Raw genomic sequence first — 21,699 nt, 5'->3', positions numbered from 1 at the left:
CTGGGATAAGGACTCGGACAGGCGCTCAATATCCACACTGCAGCAGCACAACCTCACTTCACACAAGGCCTGTATGGGACTTCCCAGGACCTCCCGCCACTTCTCAGGCACCCCTGCACAGCTTCCCATCCCGTCAGATCCCACAGCCTCGGGGGCTGCGTCCTGCCCCACTGGGTCCCACAGCCACAGGCCTTCTTTCTCTCCCACCATGACCGGCTCTTCCGGTTTACCTCTTCCAAAAATCGACTTTCTGAAGGAGTGTCCAACCCATGTGACACGGTCACGTACCTTGCACCGTTCTGGAAGCGGGGCACCATTCCCACAATATCTCAGAAAGGCGCTATTGTGCACGGAACGTGAAGCCAAGAACTCTGTGTAAACTCGAATTATCAATCAGCGAGGGCTCGGCGAGAATTAAGGCAGTCTTACTTGAAGGCCGAAAGCTTCGTTGCGTCATTCTGATTGGAAGAATTTCAGAAAAACCTCTTTCCCCCCAGTGCGTTCTTCCCTCGGGTTGGAGACCTGGAGTTGGGCAGCTGGACACGCATAAGAAAGCAGAAATAAGTTGGACTCCGAGTTCAGCGTAGGATATAAGACAGTTGAACCTGTCTTTAAAAATGATGTTGAATGAAAGGGAATGAAAACAGATCCCATAGTTAAGAGTTCTGTTTCCAGGAAAAGCTATCTGTCTCAGCCTAGGGCAATGTCAAGAAATCTGGACCGGCTCCCAGCATGACTGGCTGGAGAATTTGGGGAACAATTTCTTGAAATTGCCAAGATTGAGACATGCTGATCTAGATGATTCGTGTGCAAAAGAAATGGGTCTTCTATGTCCTGGCCTGGCCCAGTTTTGCCTTTCTCTTTCAGCCTTCCTTATTGCCTTGTCCCGCATTTTCTCTTAAGAGCTATTTATTTAAACAGTGGCACAGCTTGCCACCAGAAATCCTGGGCACTCCATTACTGGAGGTTTTTAAGAAGAGACTGGATAGCCACTTGTCTGAAATGGTATAGGTTCTCATGCTCAAGTGGGGGGCTGGACTAGAAGACCTCCAAGGTCCCTTCCAGCTTCTATTCTGTTCTGTTCTGTTCTGTTCTGTTCTATTCTATTCTTCATTCCATTCCATTCTACTTTACCGTACTCTACTCTTATTCTAGTCTAGTCTAGTCTAGTCTATATACTCTGTACTCTATTCTACTTTGCTTGTATTGTGCCTTTTATTATTTTTACAAATAAGGTGGTGAACATATCCAACACACCTTTCTACTCCTATTGTCCCCACAACAACAGTCCTGTGAAGTAGGTCGGGCTGAGAAATCGTTATTGGCCCAAAGTCACCCTTCTGGCTTTTCGGCCCAAGGCGGGACTAGAACTCACGGTCTCCCACTTTCTAGTCTGGTGCTTTAACCACTAGACCGAATTGCCTCTCAGTGGCCTGGAATGCTCTGCTGGCCTTCCACGCAAGGGACGGTGTATTTCTGAAAATGTGGGCCCTCCTGCTCCGTTGCGGAAGGCTGGGCCGCGATTCCAGTCAATTCCAGTCCGTTTGTTTTCCTCTCCATCCAGAAGCTCCCCAAGCAGAAGGAAACAAAAGGCTTTTCCCGGGGGCTGAGAAGAGGGCGATGCATTTTTCAGTTCTTACCCCTTTTGGGGACAATTTGATAATCGCTTTCTTCCCTCCCCTCCTCCGGGACCCACACATTCTGCCAGCATTTAACAGCCTTGTTAATTCCTGCACCATGCTGTTCCGATCATGCTTCAGTAATTCTCTTGTGATTCGGTCTAAACCGAGGGATTTGTTATTCTCTCAAGTTCTCAGTGCTTGCACAGTTTCCCTGACTCTGATTATAGCCAGGCCTCCATTCGGTCTGCCAGAGGGGCTGAAAGCACCAAAATTACACGTTTGGAGTTGAACTTGGCTGATTTGCTGTCCCCCCAGCCTGCCTTTTAAGTTCTTCCCCCCCACTGAGAAAAATCTTGCCTTTGACAAGAGCATCAGCGTTATTTTTCAGTCAAGTTAACTCTTGATAACGTAAGGAACTTCAGTGTTGTTTGTCACTACTTGTGCTTCAGCTCCTTTAATCTTTTAATGATTCCTTTCCTTTTTTGGGGTAAGCCTGGCAACATCTCTTGAATTTATGCTCCGGTGTTTGCTGCCTCATCATGGCTCCTAGCTGGACATTTGGTGACTTGACCTAATGATCTCTCCGGTTGTTTCACAGATTTGCGATGCATCGATTATTTTTCCAGATTTGATCTTGAATTCAGATTTATTTTTTGTCTTTCTCTTCATCCTTTCCCTCACGCTCTGGATTACGGGATGAAGTACGGCCACTGGCCTTCAAGTCATCTTCACGCTGTCGTTGAAACCAGTGTAATAATAATAATACCGCGACCTGGCCGTTGAAACTGCGCGATTATGGATGAAACACATAACAGTGATACCCATTGTCATCGGGGCACTGGGAACTATGTCCAAAAAACTTTGCAAAACACATTGAGAAACTGCAGCTTCCTGCAATAACTCCGGCAAAGCTTCAAAAAAAACTGCACTACTCAGAACATCTTACATTTTAAGGAGATACCTGGTTGATACCTAGCATGCTGGCAGCAACCCATGTCAACCATTAGTGCCAGTCAATTTGAGTGTTCAGTTGACTGAGGTTCATGTTTAATGAATAAAAGTTTACTACTACTACTACTACTACTACTACTACTACTAATAATAATAATAATAATAATAATAATAATAATAATAATAATAATAAAGTTGGAAGGGACCTTAGAGGTCATCTAGTCCAAGCTGCTGCTCAGGCAAGAAACCCTATACCAGGGGCGTCATCCAGAAGCCACACCCATCCCATTGCCAGCATGGTAAAATAGTCCTGATATGTCTCGTGGCGTCGCGAGTTTGACATATCTGCCCTATACCATTTCAGACAAATTGTTGTCCAATCTCTTCTTAAAAGCCTCCTGTGATGGAGTGCACACAATTTCTGGTGCCAGGTTGTTCCACTGGTTAATTGTTCTAACTGTTAAGAGGTTTCTCCTTAGTTCTAGGTTGCTTCTCTCCTTGATGAGTTTCCATCCGTTGCTTCTTGTCCTGCCTTCAGGCGCTTTGCAGAATAGCTGGACTCCCTCTTCTTTGGGGCAGCCCCTGAGATACTGGAAGGCTTCTATCATGTCACCCCTCGTCCTTCTCTTCGTTAAACTAGACGTACCCAATTCCAGCAACCGTTCCTTATACAGGGAGTGCAGAATTATTAGGCAAATGAGTATTTTGACCACATCATCCTCTTTATGCATGTTGTCTTACTCCAAGCTGTATAGGCTCGAAAGCCTACTACCAATTAAGCATATTAGGTGATGTGCATCTCTGTAATGAGAAGGGGTGTGGTCCAATGACATCAACACCCTGTATCAGGTGTGCATAATTATTAGGCAACTTCCTTTCCTTTGGCAAAATGGGTCAAAAGAAGGACTTGACAGGCTCAGAAAAGTCAAAAATAGTGAGATATCTTGCAGAGGGATGCAGCACTCTTAAAATTGCAAAGCTTCTGAAGCGTGATCATCGAACAATCAAGCGTTTCATTCAAAATAGTCAACAGGGTCGCAAGAAGCGTGTGGAGAAACCAAGGCGCAAAATAACTGCCCATGAACTGAGAAAAGTCAAGCGTGCAGCTGCCAAGATGCCACTTGCCACCAGTTTGGCCATATTTCAGAGCTGCAACATCACTGGAGTGCCCAAAAGCACAAGGTGTGCAATACTCAGAGACATGGCCAAGGTAAGAAAGGCTGAAAGACGACCACCACTGAACAAGACACACAAGCTGAAACGTCAAGACTGGGCCAAGAAATATCTCAAGACTGATTTTTCTAAGGTTTTATGGACTGATGAAATGAGAGTGAGTCTTGATGGGCCAGATGGATGGGCCCGTGGCTGGATTGGTAAAGGGCAGAGAGCTCCAGTCCGACTCAGACGCCAGCAAGGTGGAGGTGGAGTACTGGTTTGGGCTGGTATCATCAAAGATGAGCTTGTGGGGCCTTTTCGGGTTGAGGATGGAGTCAAGCTCAACTCCCAGTCCTACTGCCAGTTTCTGGAAGACACCTTCTTCAAGCAGTGGTACAGGAAGAAGTCTGCATCCTTCAAGAAAAACATGATTTTCATGCAGGACAATGCTCCATCACACGCGTCCAAGTACTCCACAGCGTGGCTGGCAAGAAAGGGTATAAAAGAAGACAATCTAATGACATGGCCTCCTTGTTCACCTGATCTGAACCCCATTGAGAACCTGTGGTCCATCATCAAATGTGAGATTTACAAGGAGGGAAAACAGTACACCTCTCTGAACAGTGTCTGGGAGGCTGTGGTTGCTGCTGCACGCAATGTTGATGGTGAACAGATCAAAACACTGACAGAATCCATGGATGGCAGGCTTTTGAGTGTCCTTGCAAAGAAAGGTGGCTATATTGGTCACTGATTTGTATTTGTTATGTTTTTGAATGTCAGAAATGTATATTTGTGAATGTTGAGATGTTATATTGGTTTCACTGGTAAAAATAAATAATTGGAATGGGTATATATTTGTTTTTTGTTAAGTTGCCTAATGATTATGCACAGTAATAGTCACCTGCACACACAGATATCCCCCTAAAATAGCTATAACTAAAAACAAACTAACAACTACTTCCAAAAATATTCAGCTTTGATATTAATGAGTTTTTTGGGTTCATTGAGAACATGGTTGTTGTTCAATATTAAAATTAATCCTCAAAAATACAACTTGCCTAATACTTCTGCACTCCCTGTATGTTTCATCCTCCAGTCCCCTGATCATCTTGGTTGCTCTTCTCTGCAGAGTCTCCACGTCTTTTTTACATCGTGGTGACCAAAACTGGATGCAGCGTTCCAGGTGTGGCCTTACCAAGGCCTTGTAAGGTATTGTTTTGACCAGGTTGACTTAAGATTCAACTTAAACCTTAAACCTTAAGTCATGGCAATAGTGTGAGCTCTTAGCTTCTCAGTTGCACAAGGGGGAATCAGGCAAAGTTCTTGCCTCCTCTTCAGTTTGAGTCTCAGTGATGCCACCTTGAATTGAGGCTCTGGTCCATAAGGTGCTTTTCCACCTAGAAGGGCTGGTCAGCATCGTTGGCTAATGCAGCAATTATCCACAGGTCTCCCTCGAAGATCTGGCTGAGGAATTCTGGGAGTTGAAGTCCACAAGTCATAAAGTGGCCAAGGTTGGGGACTCCTGGTATAGGGTTTCCTGCTTGAGCAGGGGGTTGGACTAGAAGACCTCTGAGGTCCCTTCCAGCTCTGTTGTTCTGTTATTCTCCTGGATTTGCCTGGTGGGAGGATTGCTGAACCTCTTCTCCAAAGCGCCTGAAGGCAGGACAGGAAGCAAAGGATGGAAACTAACCAAGGAGAGAAGCAACCTGGAAATAAGGAGAAACTTCCTGACAGTGAGGACAATAAACCAGTGGAACAGCTTGCCACCAGAAGCAGTGAATACTCCAACACTGGAAGTTTTTAAGAAGAAATTGTACAGCCATTTGTCTGGAATGGTATAGGGTTTCCTGCCTGAGCAGGGGGCTGGACTAGATGACCTCCAAGGTCCCTTCCAGCTCTGTTGTTCTGTTATTTTGTGATTCTGTGTGCAAGCACATGGCCAGATACACCTAGTGCTCCACGGTTCTGCATTTTTTTATTTCACTTGTTCAGCAGTTTCAATCTTCATGGGCCAAGCTGGAAGCTCAGCATCCAACATTCCTCCTTTCTCATCTGGGAATGCCACTGATGAGGGTGGAATTACGTAAAGTCTTATTTTTCCCTGAATTTCACCGCTTGCGCAAACTCATCCTTTCTCCAGCGCCAAATGTTCAAAGCGGCCTTGGCAAAACCGTGTTCAGATACGAATATGTGTGGAGCACCAAGCAGCAAAGCCTATGCAGGGCTGGAAAGACAGATGTCGCTGTATACACACACACACACACACACACACACACACACACACACACACACACATATTCCCCTCCTATATCCTGGGGACGGAGGCCTGGTTTCATATTATGCGAAGCTGCCCAGAAACTCGGCTCAATCAACTTTGCATTACCCAGTCTTGAAATCATTTTGACTTATTTCTCAATTATTGGCTTAGGTAACAGCACAAAGACCGTATTATGTGTCTAGTCAAAACAGGCTGAAAGAGATTTTGGAATTCATCCAAGGGGGGGGGCGCAGCGGTGTTGAGCTTTTATTTACTATACGTCCAAAGCTTCAGTTGATCCTCTTTTATACTAAGCAGCAAATATTGCCCCTCAAACACATGTCATTAGGTATGACTTAATTTGTTTATTTTTTTTTCCCTTCGCATTTGCATGACATGTGAACATTCGGTTTCAGATCGTTTCGTTATTGGAAGGAGACCCTTTCTTTCCTTAAGAACATCATCCGTTTTGCAGCGAGGATTCTTGCTTTGGGCCCGTCCCGGTCAGTTCCTTCTCTGACTCGGCCGTGACTCCCAAGTGCATCTAAAAAGTGCCAGGCAGCTTATTTTATTTTTTAATTTGGATGCCTTCTTTAGGCATCCTGCAAGGACATTCGTAGCTTCTCTGGATACCTGTCGCTTGTGCGTGTGGGAGAATGCAACTTCGCGGTAGTTTTTTTTTTTTTACAACAACACCCTTGATGTGCAATGGTGGACAGAAAGCACTGCAATAAAAATGTTTTGCATCAGTGCAAGGGACAGATATGGAAATAGGCCACGGTTCTCCTATGCTGGCTTTCTGATCAATCAATCAGTCAGTCAATCAGAATAAAGCTGGAAGGGACCCCCTGCTCAGGTTGGAAACCCTACACCATTTCAGACAAAGGGCTGTCCAGTCCCTTCTTAAAACCTTCCAGTGTTGGAGCATTCACATCTTCTGGAGGCAGGTTGTTCCACTGGTTAATTGTTCTCACTGTCAGGAGGTTTTTCCTTAGTTCCAGGTTGCTTCTCTCCTTGGTTAGTTTCCATCCGTTGCTTCTTCTCCTGGCTTCAGGCACTTTGGAGAATAGCTTGACTCCCTCTTTGGGGCATCCCCTGAGATATTGGAAGACTGCTATCCTGTCCCCCCTCATCCTTCTGTTCATTAAACTAAAGGTAAAGGTAAAGATTCCCCCGCACATGCGTGCTAGTTGTTTCCGACTCTAGGGGCCGGTGCTCATCTCCGTTTCAAAGCCGAAGAGCCAGCGCTTGTCCGAGGACGTCTCCGTGGTCATGTGGCCAGCATGACTAGACGCCAAAAGCGCACAGAACGTTGTTATCTTCCCACCGTAGTGGTCCCTATTTTTCTACTTGCATTTTTACGTGCTTTCGAACTGCTAGGTTGGCAGAAGCTGGGACGAGTAACAGGCGCTCACTCTGCTATGCGGCACTCGGGATTCAACCCGCCGAACTGCCGACCTTCTGATCGACAAGCTCAGCGTCCTGAGCCACTGCGTCCCTTCAGGCCTTCAGTCGCTTGGGAGAATAGCTTGACTCTCTCTTCTTTGGGGCAGCCCCTGAGATACTGGAAGACTGCTATCCTGTCACCCCTGGTCCTTCTCTTCATTAAACTAGACCTGCCCAATTCCAGCAACCGTTCCTTATATGTTTTGGCCTCCTTTGCTAAGCAGGGCCTACTTCTCTGACCTCATTCAAACCTAAGGGATTGCACACACACACACACACACACACACACACACACACACACACACACACACACACAGACATCAGAATCCACTCCCTGCCCTGCTTATCAGCCTTGCTGTAAAATGGTAAAGCTTCAAACATCTCTGATTAGGGACAGTATCACCGTTGCTTCTTCTCCTATCTGTCCATAAACTTCTGCTTCCTGTGTGTGCCCGTCCAGCAGCCCACTTAAGAAACACTTGCCTGGTGAGTCATAAATTGGCCTGGGGGGCCATGCAGGAGCTGTTTGGGCTGGGGGCTCCTGCACGGACTCCTTACGGAGGACAAATGAACAGCCAGGGATGAGAGGGTAGCAGCGGAGCAGTCGGGATCACGAGAACTAATAAGTGGAGAGATTTCCTTCCCTGCTGGCCGGGCGTGTGTGTCCTAACTCGGCTCTGAAACTCGTGAGCGGAGGGTCTTCACGCTAGCAGTTACACAACTTGGCAAATTGAGGGAAGTAGGGTCTAGTGGTTAAGGCACCACGGTTCAAAACCTGGAAACTGGGAGTTGTAGTCACAGGCCTGAAAACCAGCTTTGAGTGTCTTTGGGCCAGTCACCAGGAGAGTCCTGCGTTAGCTGTGAAAGCCAACTGCGTGACTTTGGGCTGTGAGTTCTAGTCCCACCTAAAGCATGAAAGCCAGCTGAGTGATTTTGGGCCAGTCACCAGGAGATTGTGAGTTCTAGTCCTGCGTTAGGCATGAAAGCCAACAGGGCGACTTTGGGCTGTGAGTTCTAGTTCCACCTTAGGCATGAAAGCCAGCTGGGTGACTCTGGGCCATTTTTTCCCTCTTAGCCTAACTCACCTCGCAGGATTATTGTTGTGGGGAAACTAAGAGTAGGAAGGAGTATTGGGTATGTTTGCCACCTTGAGTTATTTTTTATAAAAAATAATAAACGCAAAATATAAATAAATACATAAATGCATAAATAAACATACATGAAAGGCAAAATCAAATAAATAACTTTTGTTTACCACTGACTCACATCCACTCAAAAGCAAAATGGTCATCATCATAATAATAATCATAATAGTAAATTTGGAAGGGACCTTGGAGGTCATCTAGTCCAACCCCCTGCTCAGGCAGGAAACCCTATACCATTTCAGACAAATGGCTGTCCAGTCTCTTCTTAGAAACTTCCAGTGTTGGAGCATTCACAGCTTCTGGTGGCAGGTTGTTCCACTGGTTAATTGTTCTAACTGTCAGGATATTACTTTGGGGGAAAACCAGCCAACTGGAGAGAAAGAATTAGCTTGAGGATTACTGATAGGGAAATGGAGGCCAAACATTAAAAGCAACCGATTAATTCTAAATGGTGCAAATCCCACCCAGAAGCTGGATTTAGAAGCCTGAAAGTGAAGCCAGAACTCTCTCGAATGCTGCAGGAGTGGCAGCTTGACAAGATGTCAGCATATCAAACTGAGGTCACCCAAGGTAAGGTTCTTGAGGTAGAAAGAAAGAAAAAGAAAGAAAGAAAGAAAGAAAGAAAGAAAGAAAGAAAGAAAGAAAGAAAGAAAGAAAGAAAGAAAGAAAGAAAAATTCACGGGTCAGTCATATGAAATCCCATTAAGGTCTCATAGAACCCTAGGATTCTGTTAAAACATACATTGAAAAACGTGCCTTAACCCATCTGAAAACCAGGATATACAGATCCCACTCTATAGGGACGAGGGCAGGCTTCCTGTGGAGGTCTGAAGCTGCCAAAAGAAATGGGGGGGCACTTGCCACAGAGTCCTCCCCAGCCCTCTCTGTGACCCATCCCTAAACGTGGGTTGTTACTGCTCAAGCATTCTTGAAGTAGCCTGGCACTGACTAGTTTTCCAACCAGCCAGGCAGTCTAGTGGATCGCTTAATCCAGACCTGGAAGCCCTTCAGAAAATAGACCAATCAACTCTTATTTTATTGCTTTGGAACCTAATATCGCTCAGACTTTCAAGCTTGGCCAGGAAACAGACTTCACAAGAAGACCAGAAGAAGACTTTACTGAGATAGGCCTCAGTAACAGAATCTTCAGCTCAAGTCTCTTCCTGGTACTTTCCGTTTCTTGTGCTCAGAACATCTGGAAAGACTCTCCAAGGTCATCTCCATGGATGGTCAAAATAACAGAATTGTGGAAGCCTGAATGGAACAGAATAGGAATAGAATCCGGAAGGGACCTTGGAGGTCTTCTAGTCCAGCCCCCTGCTCAAGCAGGAGACCCTGTGCCATTTCAGACAAAGGGCTGTCCAGTATCTTCTTGAAAATCTCCAGTGATGGAGCCCCCACAACATCTGTCTTATGCCCTGGCGTGTCAAAGCACCTAGTAGGGCTGTATTACCATTAGCCTGCTCATCTTTCCCATTTCCTTAGTTTCTCATGACTATATTTGTATCTTATGATTTATGTTGATCGCTTTTATTTAGTATCCTGTTATGATTTATGTCGATTGCTTATTTAGTTTCCTGTGATTATCACTGAGTGGCGTATCTTACGATCTATGATGGTTGTATTTTACAATTATGATCATGATTTATCACTTGTTGCTTGTGTGTACAGCGAGAGCTTATGCACCAGAGACAAATTCCTTGCGTGTCCAATCACACTTGGCCAATAAAGAATTCTTTCTTTCTTTCTTTCTTTCTTTCTTTCTTTCTTTCTTTCTTTCTTTCTTTCTTTCTTTCTTTCTTTCTTTCTTCTCTCTCTCTCTCTCTCTCTCTCTCTCTCTCTCTCTCTCTCTCTCTCTCTCTCTCTCTCTCTTCTCTCTCTTCTTCTTCTCTCTCTCTTCTACTCCTCCTCCTTCTTTCCACTGGTCAATTGTTCTCACTGTCAGGTAGTTTCTCCTTAGTTCCAGGTTGCTTCTCTCCTTGATTAGTTTCCCTCCGTGGCTTCTTGTCCTGCCTTCAGGCGCTTTGGGGAATAGCTTGACTGCCTCTTCTTTGGGGCAGCCCCTGAGATACTGGAAGACTGCTGTTTCTCTTCTCCTCCTTTTTGTACTAAGGAAAATCAAAATAAAACAATCTTGAGTATTTTCAAAGCTATCTCTGGGCATCTCCATCCTACTCTGGGCATCATAGTTCCCCGAAATCATACTTAGGATCGAACTCCTGAGTGTTTTAGATGACTGAGCGTGTCATTGGGCAAGGTAGTGGCTCTTAACGAGATATGCAAACTATGATTAAGTAAACCCCTCCTACTTATGTAAATTATTTAGTATAGCAGAAAGCACTTACATTGTCTTCATTAAATTATGCTGGGAAACCTGTTCTCTGCAGCAGTTAGGCAAAATCTTTTCACAGTATGGAAAACGCTTGCGGGATGCATCTGGCCTCTTCAGCTCTTTCTATAGCATAGTGAATATATATGCCCTGTTTCTGCTCTGTAATGAAGACTTCAAAGATCACAGGAAGGATTATGTCTAGGGTGGTTAGATATTTAGAGCAGAGGATCTACTTAATAAGGTTTAGTTGCCTCTCGCTACAAGGGATTTCAAATCCTCTACTTGGTACAAATAAATCATTTTAGTTTTAATCTTCTGTGGCTACACAGGCCTTTGTGCTGTGAAAGACTAGCCTCAGTTGCTAACTCAGATTTATTTATTTATTTATTTATTTTAATTCCATTTATATCCCGCCCTTCTCCGAAGACTCAGGGCGGCTTATGCACATTCTATTTTTTATTTTTTATTTTTTGTAGTTTTCAGTTTTTCTTTTTCCTATTACCAATATCCAAGACAATTTGGTATATTTAAAGCCTAAATAAAACATAAAGATCAAATGTTGGCACCATTGCAAACTTCTCTGGATTTATTTTTTAATTGAAATCAGACGTTTCAGGACATGCAAGTTAACTGAAAATAGAAATAAGGAAAAGGAGCAAATAAATTCCTAATAAATGGAATGCTCAACCTATCAAACCAGCACAGATAAAAATAACAAAAATCCTATTGTCCCTACTTTTATGTAGATATGGTGGAACAGCATCACATTTGATTTCTTTAGTTTAGGAGAAAGCTGTTTGTGTATTTTTTTTCCTCACCTGACAAAAATGGGATGGCAAAAATGAGATGTATATAATAACTTCTCCTATGACAATAAATAAAACTTCACAAACAAGCAGCTACCACAATCCAGAACTATTCTGAAGAAATAACTAAATGTATTAGAATTCTGTTCCTTTTTGAAATATGGAATAAACACAATGAATGAGTTAATACAAAGTGCATTTTGCTCCAAGATAATCCATCACACCTTTCTTGGAAATGTTAGTGGGAGCCTAATAAATTTGTACTTCGAGAGTTCATTTTATATGGAATATTAATTTTTTACACAGTTGCATAAATATAGTATTTAGAATAGTGAAAGGCCTACTTGAAATTAATTAATTAATTAAGAGCATGTGAGCATGTGGGAGGATGAATGCAATATTTACTCCTGAAACCAATCATCATGAAAATAGGGTTGTTATGAGGCATTAAATGTGTTGTTAGTTTTCAACAAGAATGAATTTAAATTAAAAATAACTCTGAACAGAGTAAAAAAAACAGTACTGTGTTAAGAAAACTCAAGATGTTACGTGATACACCCATTTCTTTTGGCCTCACATAAGGTTCTAATTAATTTTACATACTTTAAATACTGCCTCTGAATTCTGGGAGTTGAGGTCTATAGATCTTTAAGTTGCCAAGGTTAGGCGTCCCTGATTTATAACAGCGATACAAATATTTCACCCATCCGTGAGTTCAATTTTGCCTGATTCCTTGTTATGCAAAATGTAACGATCAATTTTCCCCAAAATGCATTTTTCTCTACTTCTATACAGTTTTCCAAAACCACAATCCTACCTAGGTAAAGTAAAGGTAAAGGTTCCCCCGCACATGCGTGCTAGTCGTTTCCGATTCTAGGGGCCGGTGCTCATCTCCGTTTCAAAGCCGAGGAGCCAGCGCTTGTCCGAGGACGTCTCCGTGGTCATGTGGCCGGCATGACTAGACGGCAAAGGCGCACGGAACGCTGTTACCTTCCCACCGAAGTGCTCCCTATTTTTCTACTTGCATTTTTACGTGCCTTCGAACTGCTAGGTTGGCAGAAGCTGGGACGAGTAAGAGGCGCTCACTCTGTTAAGCGGCACTCGGGATTCGACCTGCCAAACAAATCCTACCTACCGTATGCCAAAGGTTTGTGTTATTAAATAAAATCATTAATAAAATATTATGTTATTTATTTATTTTTGGCATTCCTGAACTGCCCAGGCCCATGTACAGTAACGTGTCAGAATGTTAATTGTTCTCACTGTCGGGAAATTTCTCCTTACTTCTAGATTGGACCTCCCCTTGTCAAGTAACACAAGGGGATACAGAACCTAGAACGTAGGATATCAGGCTTTGAAGGGAGCTTGGAGGTCTTCTAGTCCAACCCTCTGTGCAAGCAGAAGACCCTGTACCATATCAGACAAATGAAAATCCAATTTCTTCTCAAAAACCTCCAGTGTTGGAGCATTCGCCGCTTCTGGAGGCAGGTTGTTCCACTGGTTGATTGTTCTCACGGTCAGGAAGTTTCTCCTTTGCTCCACGTTTGATCTCTCTCTGCTTAGTTTCCATCGGTTCTTGTCTTGCCTTTGTCTGCTTTGGAGAATAGCTTGACCCTCCCCCCCTCTTCTTTGGGGCAGCCCCTCAAATATTGGAATCCTGCTATCATGTGCACCCTGGTCCTTCTCTTCACTAAGCTAGACGTACCCAATTCCTGCAACCGTTTTTTTTCATACCTTTCAGTCTCCAGGCCCCTAATCGTAATAAAAGTTTACAGCGATCCTGTTTTATCCAATGTATACTTAGATACACAGCAAGATCTCCTCTCTCTCTCTGTGTGTGTGTGTGTGTGTGTGTGTGTGTGTGTGTGTACTGTGACAATAGAGTTCCCTTAAACTTTCCGAGACGGTTTGAATATGCTTTGAGTAAATATCGTGGGAAATTATCCTGACAGACTTTTAACAGAAGACCACCTAACCTCAGCACTCCTTTTTCTAAAAAAAAATTGCCAGCTTTTTGGAATTTGTCTTACCTCCATTGACCGAAGTGGGGGATTGAAGGGAAGGGGAAAAGAGGAGGAGGAGGAGGAGGGTGGATTTGTAAGCCTAATCTTAAATGTCATACAATAAAAAGTGCTCATCGGCATGATGTCAAGGAGTGATTTATCTTTCAGCCCACAGCTGTCTCCCTTGCTGCCTTCATCTCATCCCAAAACCATAAATGACTTCCACGGCTTTGATGTGTGAGGTTCAGAATTTAGCAGGCTTTGATGTTCGTTTGAAGTCGATCACATAAAAGGGACAGTGTATTGTGTCCTTTTTTCATTCAAGGGTTGGGAGCGTGTGGAAGGAAGGACACAGGTCACCCGGGTGTGTTCTGCAAGTGCCAAACCAGGAAGGGCATTTCGGAATCCTGGCTTTGTCATCCCAAAAACACAGCACAGAAGCAGCTGAATGCATTTTGCTTTTCTGAATTTCTTTCTACAGTGGCAGCACCATAAATATCCCCAGAAGAGAGAGAGAAAAAATATCCATTTGGAGCCACTGTAAAATGGAGGGGTGGTGTTACCGTTTTGAAACCGTTTACTAATTGTTCCACTGTACAACAGCCTCCTCCTTGCAGTTAAGGGTTAAAATCTTCCTTTAAAACTTGACAGTTCTCAAGGATTTTCCAACTATTTAGCTTCGGGAATTGTTTCCAACTCACTCACGTTGACTTGTCTGCTGAGAAATCCCTAAGGAGATGCAGTGGAAATTTTGCTCATTGTAGACTTTTGGGGATGTTCAGGGGCCTCACTTTGTGGTGTATGACCTACTCACCCGAGGTGGAATTTTTTTTTAATGGAATATTTTCCATGTTATTCTGTTAAAGGATTTTTTCCCCCGTGCTTTAAAATTAACTTGTAATATAATAAGTGAAGGAAAATTAGGAAACTTGGAATAGATAAAACAGTGCTCAAATCTAAAATGAAAGTTGAAGCTGGACTCACGTGGAGCTAAGTAATATATGTTTTGGAGGATCTTGAAATAGTATAAATATTGTATGTTTTCATTATTTGTTTTAGCTTTCCTTATAGAATCTGTGGGACGTATGCCAAATAAACAACCAGGGCCAAGTTCTCGGTTAATTGTGTGGCCAGAGAACAAAGCCAAATGTGATATACCACACATTCTTGTTCTATGGATGTCCGTTGTGATGCTTGTAATCAATCAAAAGCAAAAATAAACAACTAAGACATATCTAGTCTACTCCAAGGATTTATTAGGCAAAGCAATGATTTGGTTTGGTGTGTTTTTGTTGTTGTTCTTAAGTGTCAGTATTAAACTATTTGTAGTGCAAAAGGAAACTTGAAATGGTGGAGAATTTAGCATTCCTACATAGCTTGGAAAAATGAAGGAAAAGAAAATGTCTAGCTATGTGCTTTGTTTCATCATTATATGAACGTAACCAATCAAGTTTGGCGGGTCGAATCCCGAGTGCCGCGTAACAGAGTGAGCACCTGTTACTTGTCCCAGCTTCTGCCAACCTAGCAGTTCGAAAGCACGTAAAAAATGCAAGTAGGAAAATAGGGACCACTACGGTGGGAAGGTAACAGCGTTCCGTGCGCCTTTGGTGTCTAGTCATGCCAGCCACATGACCACGGAGACATCCTCGGACAAGCGCTGGCTCTTCGGCTTTGAAACGGAGATGAGCACCGGCCCCTAGAATCGGAAACGACTAGCACGCCTGTGCGGGGGAACCTTTACCTTTACCTTTAACCAATCAAATAATGATTTCTTATTCGGAAATGATAATTTTTTTTATTAAGAAGAGAGCAAAAATGATACAAGAAGCTTTTTTCAATCTGGTCTAGAGGGAAGACACTATTTCTAGGAGGGGTGTGTGTGTGTGTGTGTGTGTGTGTGTTTAATGCTGCTTTTATTACCAGAAGTCAGTTCCTGGCTGGGAGCAACACAGAGAATGAACCCCATAGCCAGGAATCGTTTGAGGCTCTTTTTGTCTCTTCTGTTTTGATCTACTGGTATCAAAATTTGGTTATTCATACCAGCATGCCATTATTTTTGTTTCAAATGAGGTTTCATCAGACACCGATACTATGGAATCAAATAGCAATATTACAAACTGATAATTTCCTGATCATAATCTTGTAATAAGATTTTCTTACTGTTTATGCACAAAGTTTATTCATGTATCTCTGCATGTACTAGAATAGAATAGAATAGAATAGAATAGAATAGAATAGAATAGAATAGAATAGAATAGAATAGAATAGAATAGAATAGAATAGAATAGAATAATAACTTTATTGTCACTTTGAATGTACACTAATCGGCATACATTAAAATGAAATTTCTTCGCATGCAGCTCTCAAAGGGTCACCACCTCCAATATACACTATTACGAGTGTCTGTTGTGCTGTTCAAACATTTTAGTCACACTGCTCATTATTGCCTAGTTTAATGAAAAGAAGGACTAGGGGTGACATAATAGCAGTGTTCCAGTATTTGAGGGACTATAACAAAGAAGGGGGTGTGTCAAATTATTCTCCCAAGCACCAGAGGGCGGGACAAGAAACAATGGTTGGAAACTGATCAAGGAGAGAAACAACCTGGAATTAAGGAGAAATTTCCTAATAGTGAGCACAATTAACGGGAGAGAGAGAGAGATTTTGTCTCTTCCTTAATTTTCAAGACTGCAGACCTCTGGGTTTCTGACCCGAAAATGTGACATTTTTTCCTTTTTTTCCCAAATGTATGTTTGGAAGGAAGGGTAGAGAAAGCAGTAGCTGCGGAATGCCACAAAGGTATAAAATGTGTGCCTTGAGTCGTCTACAAATTGCTTTCACAACTTGAGCCAAGGCAGCCATTGTTTGCCTTCTCTCCTTGTCTCTCCGCATCCAGAGTTGCACGTGTTTCTCTCCCAGCCTCCCCAAAATCAGATGCCAACTATGATGAGGATGAGGGGTAGTGTAGTCCACCAACATTTATGGACAGCTTCGGTTTGTCAAGGCTGGCTTACGTGTGTCGCCTTGATTTATTCATTTCCCCCTCACTTAAAACTTGACACGCAGCCTTGCCTCATAGGAGAAGCTCGCTCTTATGGCCTGTGTTGCTGTTGCAGTTTTTCCAGCTCCGTTTTATGTGTATCTGGCACGGAGAGGCGAGAAATTAAATTAAAAGTAAGGCGCAAAAAGCCAGCCAATTCAAGAAGGCCTCTTGGGTCCCCCACCCCCTTCCTCTCTAGCAAGCACATTGGCCTCCCACGTATTTTTTTTCCCTTTTTTAAAAAAAAATCATTCTGGATTTGTATTTATGTTTTGGGATTAGGAGTCATATGTTGACACACATGGAGTAGTGATTCAAAATTAATGCTAGCATAATGCAGCAGAAAGAGACCACCCAGTTAATGTCAGGATCCCTGGGTGGCCTTACTTGACACCGTTTCTTTCCCTGGTAATCCCCCCCATTCTTAAAATTGCTACCAAGGAACCTCTCAAGAGAATCTGGTCAAGCTAACCCAGGTGAAAAAAGCTGAGGTTGCCATTTGAAAGCCACCCCAGGGCCTGCCTAATAAGGAAGGAACGTAGCAAACATCCCTGTTCACCTCTCCTCCGTCGAAGCGAGGCTGACCCCATTCGAAAAATGGAGAAAATAATCATTCTTCCAGCTTCAGAAGCCGCGCTTTTCTTCGTTTCGTCCTTCTAACTACCGTCTTTCTTGGAAAACTCTAAAAGGTTTGCAACCGTACAATGTTCTGGGGTAGAATGATTTAACTGCAGGAAGCCCTCGACTTACAACGAATTCGTTTAGTGGCCGTTCGAAGTTACAACGGCCCCGAAAATGTGACTTAGGACCCTTTTCCACCCTTACGACCGTTGCAGCATCCCCAGGGTCATGTGATCAAAATTCAGACATTTGGCCACTGGTTCATACTTACGACAGTCGCAGCGTCCCGGGCTCATGTGATTCCCCTTTTGCGACCTCTTAACAAGCGAAGTCAATGGGGCAAGCCAGACTGTGCAATTGCAGTCACTCACCTCACAATTGTGGGGAGAAAGGTCACGAAAGGGAGGCAAAACTCAATTAGCAGCCGTCTCGCTTAGCAACATAAAGTTTTAGTGTTTATTGGTCTACATTAAAATCTGGCCCTTTGTAAAATTTGACCTTAGTTTAGTTAAGCGATGTCAACAATGAATCAGGCTTGATTTTTTAAAAGTACAGGCGCAGTCGCCTTTGAAATTTATTCTTTTCATTTAAAAATGTGTCTGGAAAAAAACAAAAACCAGACATTTCAGAAATGGAGACGATGCTTTCAGTCCACAGGCTGGTATTCCTGGGAAGAGCCAGCAACCCAGACCTGAGAAGTAACTCTTTTCGTTAATTCAGCCATTTAACAGTTTCCTTTGTTTACAAACAAACTTTGAAGACAGGCGGCAAAAGAAGGACCTGGGTCACTTCCAATATTTGAAAACCCCACTTTGGAAAAACGAAGAGCATCCAGGAACGGGATCTTCATGAAATCTGTGAGTCTCTCTCCTTAGTTACTTCTCTGTTCTGTTTGGCTTCCTGGTCCAGATGCTAATTTTTATCAGTCTGCCCTGTCAGAAAGCATGAAGTGATGTAAGCAACGAAAAATAGACTCTGGTTGGAAGGAGGAGGCTGAGAATCAAATCGCAGTGAAGGAGATGAATGAATTGCTAACTGCTGCAAGCAAACGACTGGGAAAGGACCGTGTAACTTGAAACAGGAAGACCAGAACACAACTTAGTGGCTGCAGCAAGGCGCATCTATCAATGCCGCATTCATTGGGACACCATCTGGTTAATTGCATTACGGAAAGCTTGCCCGACGCTCCTGTACGTGGCACCCCTCGGAAAGAGATGCCGCTACTTGTTATTAGAAAGCTAATATTACAACATCCTTTCCTGTCTGGCGACCTGGGAGTTGGGTTACTTCAGCTTTTCTGCTATTGTCGGAGTCAGCACTGTTAATGCTGTGTTTTATGCTTTTGTGTCTGGCCTAAAGGCATAATGATATTTTACATTCTTCTTGATTTTTTTCTTTTTTCTTTTAAAAAAAAATCAACCACAGATGCTTAATTCCTGAACAAACACTAGAGAGGAAATAAATTTATCCTGGGTCTTGTATGATTTGAGCCTAGGGGAGCTGAACTGACCTTCCTGTTAAACAGTGAAAACTTGATTCCTTGTTTTTTAATGGCCTGAATTCGACATATAGAAACGAAATACCTTAAGATATTCGTCCTAATCAGGCACTTATTACCATCTTTGATGGACATGCCCCAGAGCCAAAAGATTCTGGTCAAGAATACACATATGGTTAGAAAATTACTAGAAAACATACAGATTTTAAGCCAGAATTATTTTTGTTAGGCATAATTGTAGGAAACTATGAGAAAGAGTGTATACATCTAATTTTACATGTATACATCTAATACATCTAATTTTACATGTATTAACTGCAGCGAGAATTGTATTTTCCAACATTGGAAAAATGAAGGTTTACCAACAGAGGAAGAGTTAATTAAAAAATTTTTAGATTGTGCAGAAATGGATAGATTGACATTGAAAACGAAAGAGAAAGAAGATTCAGTTTATTTTAGAACATGGGATTTTTTTTATCAATGGCTAGAAAAAGGAGGTAGAGAGAAAGGAATTTAACATGTATTAGTAAGTTAAATGTTGGAAACCCAGGCATCTTGTGGACTGATTGTGTTGATCCTCTTCTGGTGCCCTTCACATCTTCCCACAAATCAAGCCAGCATTTGGCTAGGGTGCTTCTGAGGTGATCTTGCTGTTCTGGATTTTTTTTAAAAAAAACAGTGTTTCAAATTCCCCCAAATTTCAGCCTCTTTTCTGCATATCTTGTCAATGTTTTCTGCATATCTTGCCAGGATCATTTTTCTCACTCTCTCTACACACCTACCTTTAACCTCTTCATTGACTTAAATATTTGAAAGACGCCTTGAGTGTGTGTGTTGTTTTTCCTAAACGGTTATGCAAAAAAAGTCTGTTATGAACATTCTTCTTTTGTATTAAAATATGTCAATACGCTCCTATCATGCATAACCTGTTAATCTGAAACTCAGCAGCTCTCAGACATGGAAAAAGATGGAGATTTTAGTGTTTCCATACGAGTTGGAGACCAGGCGTGTCACTAGAGGGCAAAAATCACAAAACTGTCTCTCGCTTTGGCTGTGTCATGCCGAGGAATTCACTAGAGAAAGTGAATTATAGCTGGAAGAGTTAGCGGTAAAGGGAAAGCAGGCCGCCAAAGAACACGATGGCTGGACATCATCAAAGTGGACACCAGACAGAGCGTAGAACAACTCAAAGAAGTAGCGCAAGATCAGAAGAGGTGGAGGGATCAGGCCCGTAGAATCACCAGCAGTTGGGCATAACCAAATGGACAACCTCATCATGCCAATTGGAAGCCATGATTCCTAGTTAGTGGAGGAAGGCCAAGGGAAGAGAAAGACAACCTGAGCTGGTAGCAGAGAAACAGCCACCCACAGGAACTACCCTCCACTTGTATGAGACCTGTCTGTAGCTCCAAGGTGGCTTAAAGAGGCAGTTAGGATCTTGGAAGGCTGACGTTTAAAAATTTAGATTGCGCAAGTTCTGATGGTGCAAAATTGGAGAAAGGGCCCAGCTGGGCACCATAGAGATGCTATGCGAAATGATTTGAAAGCTGTGAGCATTTATTTAGTGGCCGCCTTTTATCTTAAGGCATTCAAGGACGGCAGATGAAACTCCTCTGTGCGTTTTAAAACAAGCTGGTCCCTGCGGGCTCTTCTATTGCCCCCCCAAATACTTAAAAGAGGGGGCCTGCTCAAATTTGGGGCTACCAGCACTTTGAGAGTGTTGCAAATCAGTTGGGCAAGCGATAACAGGGAGAAAGCGAGCAATGGAATGAGAGCAATGGAATTTAAAGCAAGATAATTTCTAAGGCAGCACAATTTCTATGGGCTGCTTTATATCTTACGTTTGACTACACTTTTTTTCCGATCCGGAAGAGGTAAAAATACCAAGAGGCTGTCTATTTATGATTGATTGATTGATTGATTGATTGATTAGCCCTTGGGCCATATCAAAGTGCAAAGTTCCAGAAACAAATTATTACTAAAATCTGATAAAAGCAATTTAAAATGAGATTAGATAAAGTACAATTTAAAATGAAATTGGAATAAAATAAAATGAAATTGGAATAAAATACAGTCCTGAATGAAATTCTAAAGCCCATCATAAACAGAGGCAGACCGAAAGGTAGCACCTGTGCACTTAATTCGTTTAACCTTTCTGTATAGAAGAGAAATATTCAGATGCTGCGGAAGATGAATTAACTGTCCTAGGGGCCAACATTATAAGTGATTGAACAGGTAACCAAATACTTGCAAAGGACAAAGACACAGAAGAGTACCCAAAGCAAATTCACTTTGGAACTTAAGAGGGAGGACGTAATTATTTATTTGATTTATTTGCCGCCCACCGTGTTTCTGAGTGGCTTGTAGCATTAAATTAAAAATATTTAGCTCCCATGTTGAAGTAATTCTGAAATCCACCATTTGGCTCCCTTGAAGTTTCTCAGCTGCCTTTCAGAGAAATTTTTGCGATCACAAAATTGACTACCCAACACCTGTTACAGCTCGGTTGGTGTCCGGTTACTAGGGTGACCCCCCAAAAAAGCATCTGGTAGGCCTGTTTTCATTGCATACTTGTTGTGTCACAATTATTCTTTGTGAAACGTTACCCAGAAACGCTGCACGTTGTAACACCACTTGTGCCCGATTTTCATCAAAGTCACTTTTCTCAAAGGCCTTTCTTTGGTTTTGAATTTTCTGTTCTCTTACGAGCACAATCGTGCCCCAAATATCTGTGGTTAAGTGAGACATTTGTTAAGTGAGTTTTGCCCCATTGTACCACCTTTCTTGCGACCGTTGATAAATGAATTGTTGCGGCTGTTCGGT

The 21,699-nt window shown here is 42.8% G+C and overlaps 1 protein-coding gene across 1 annotated transcript in view; it reads left to right on the top strand.

Annotated features, from left to right (window-relative positions):
• Positions 1 to 208: 208 nt before the first annotated feature.
• Positions 209 to 21,699, top strand: part of LOC308670449 (U6 snRNA-associated Sm-like protein LSm8) — a gene marked incomplete at its 5' end in the record, with an annotated part of 138,979 nt that continues 117,488 nt past the window's right edge. The window contains one exon of the mRNA XM_081331951.1: positions 209 to 284. Within this exon, the coding sequence (XP_081188077.1) occupies positions 209 to 284 (76 nt within the window). The remainder of the gene's footprint in view (positions 285 to 21,699) is intronic.

Source organism: Vipera berus, assembly GCF_964194415.1.
Source record: "Vipera berus genome assembly, chromosome: 6".
NCBI classification, from domain to species: domain Eukaryota; kingdom Metazoa; phylum Chordata; class Lepidosauria; order Squamata; family Viperidae; genus Vipera; species Vipera berus.
The sequence above is the reverse complement of the archived record's forward strand: the minus strand, read 5'-3'. Positions and strand labels throughout refer to the sequence as shown.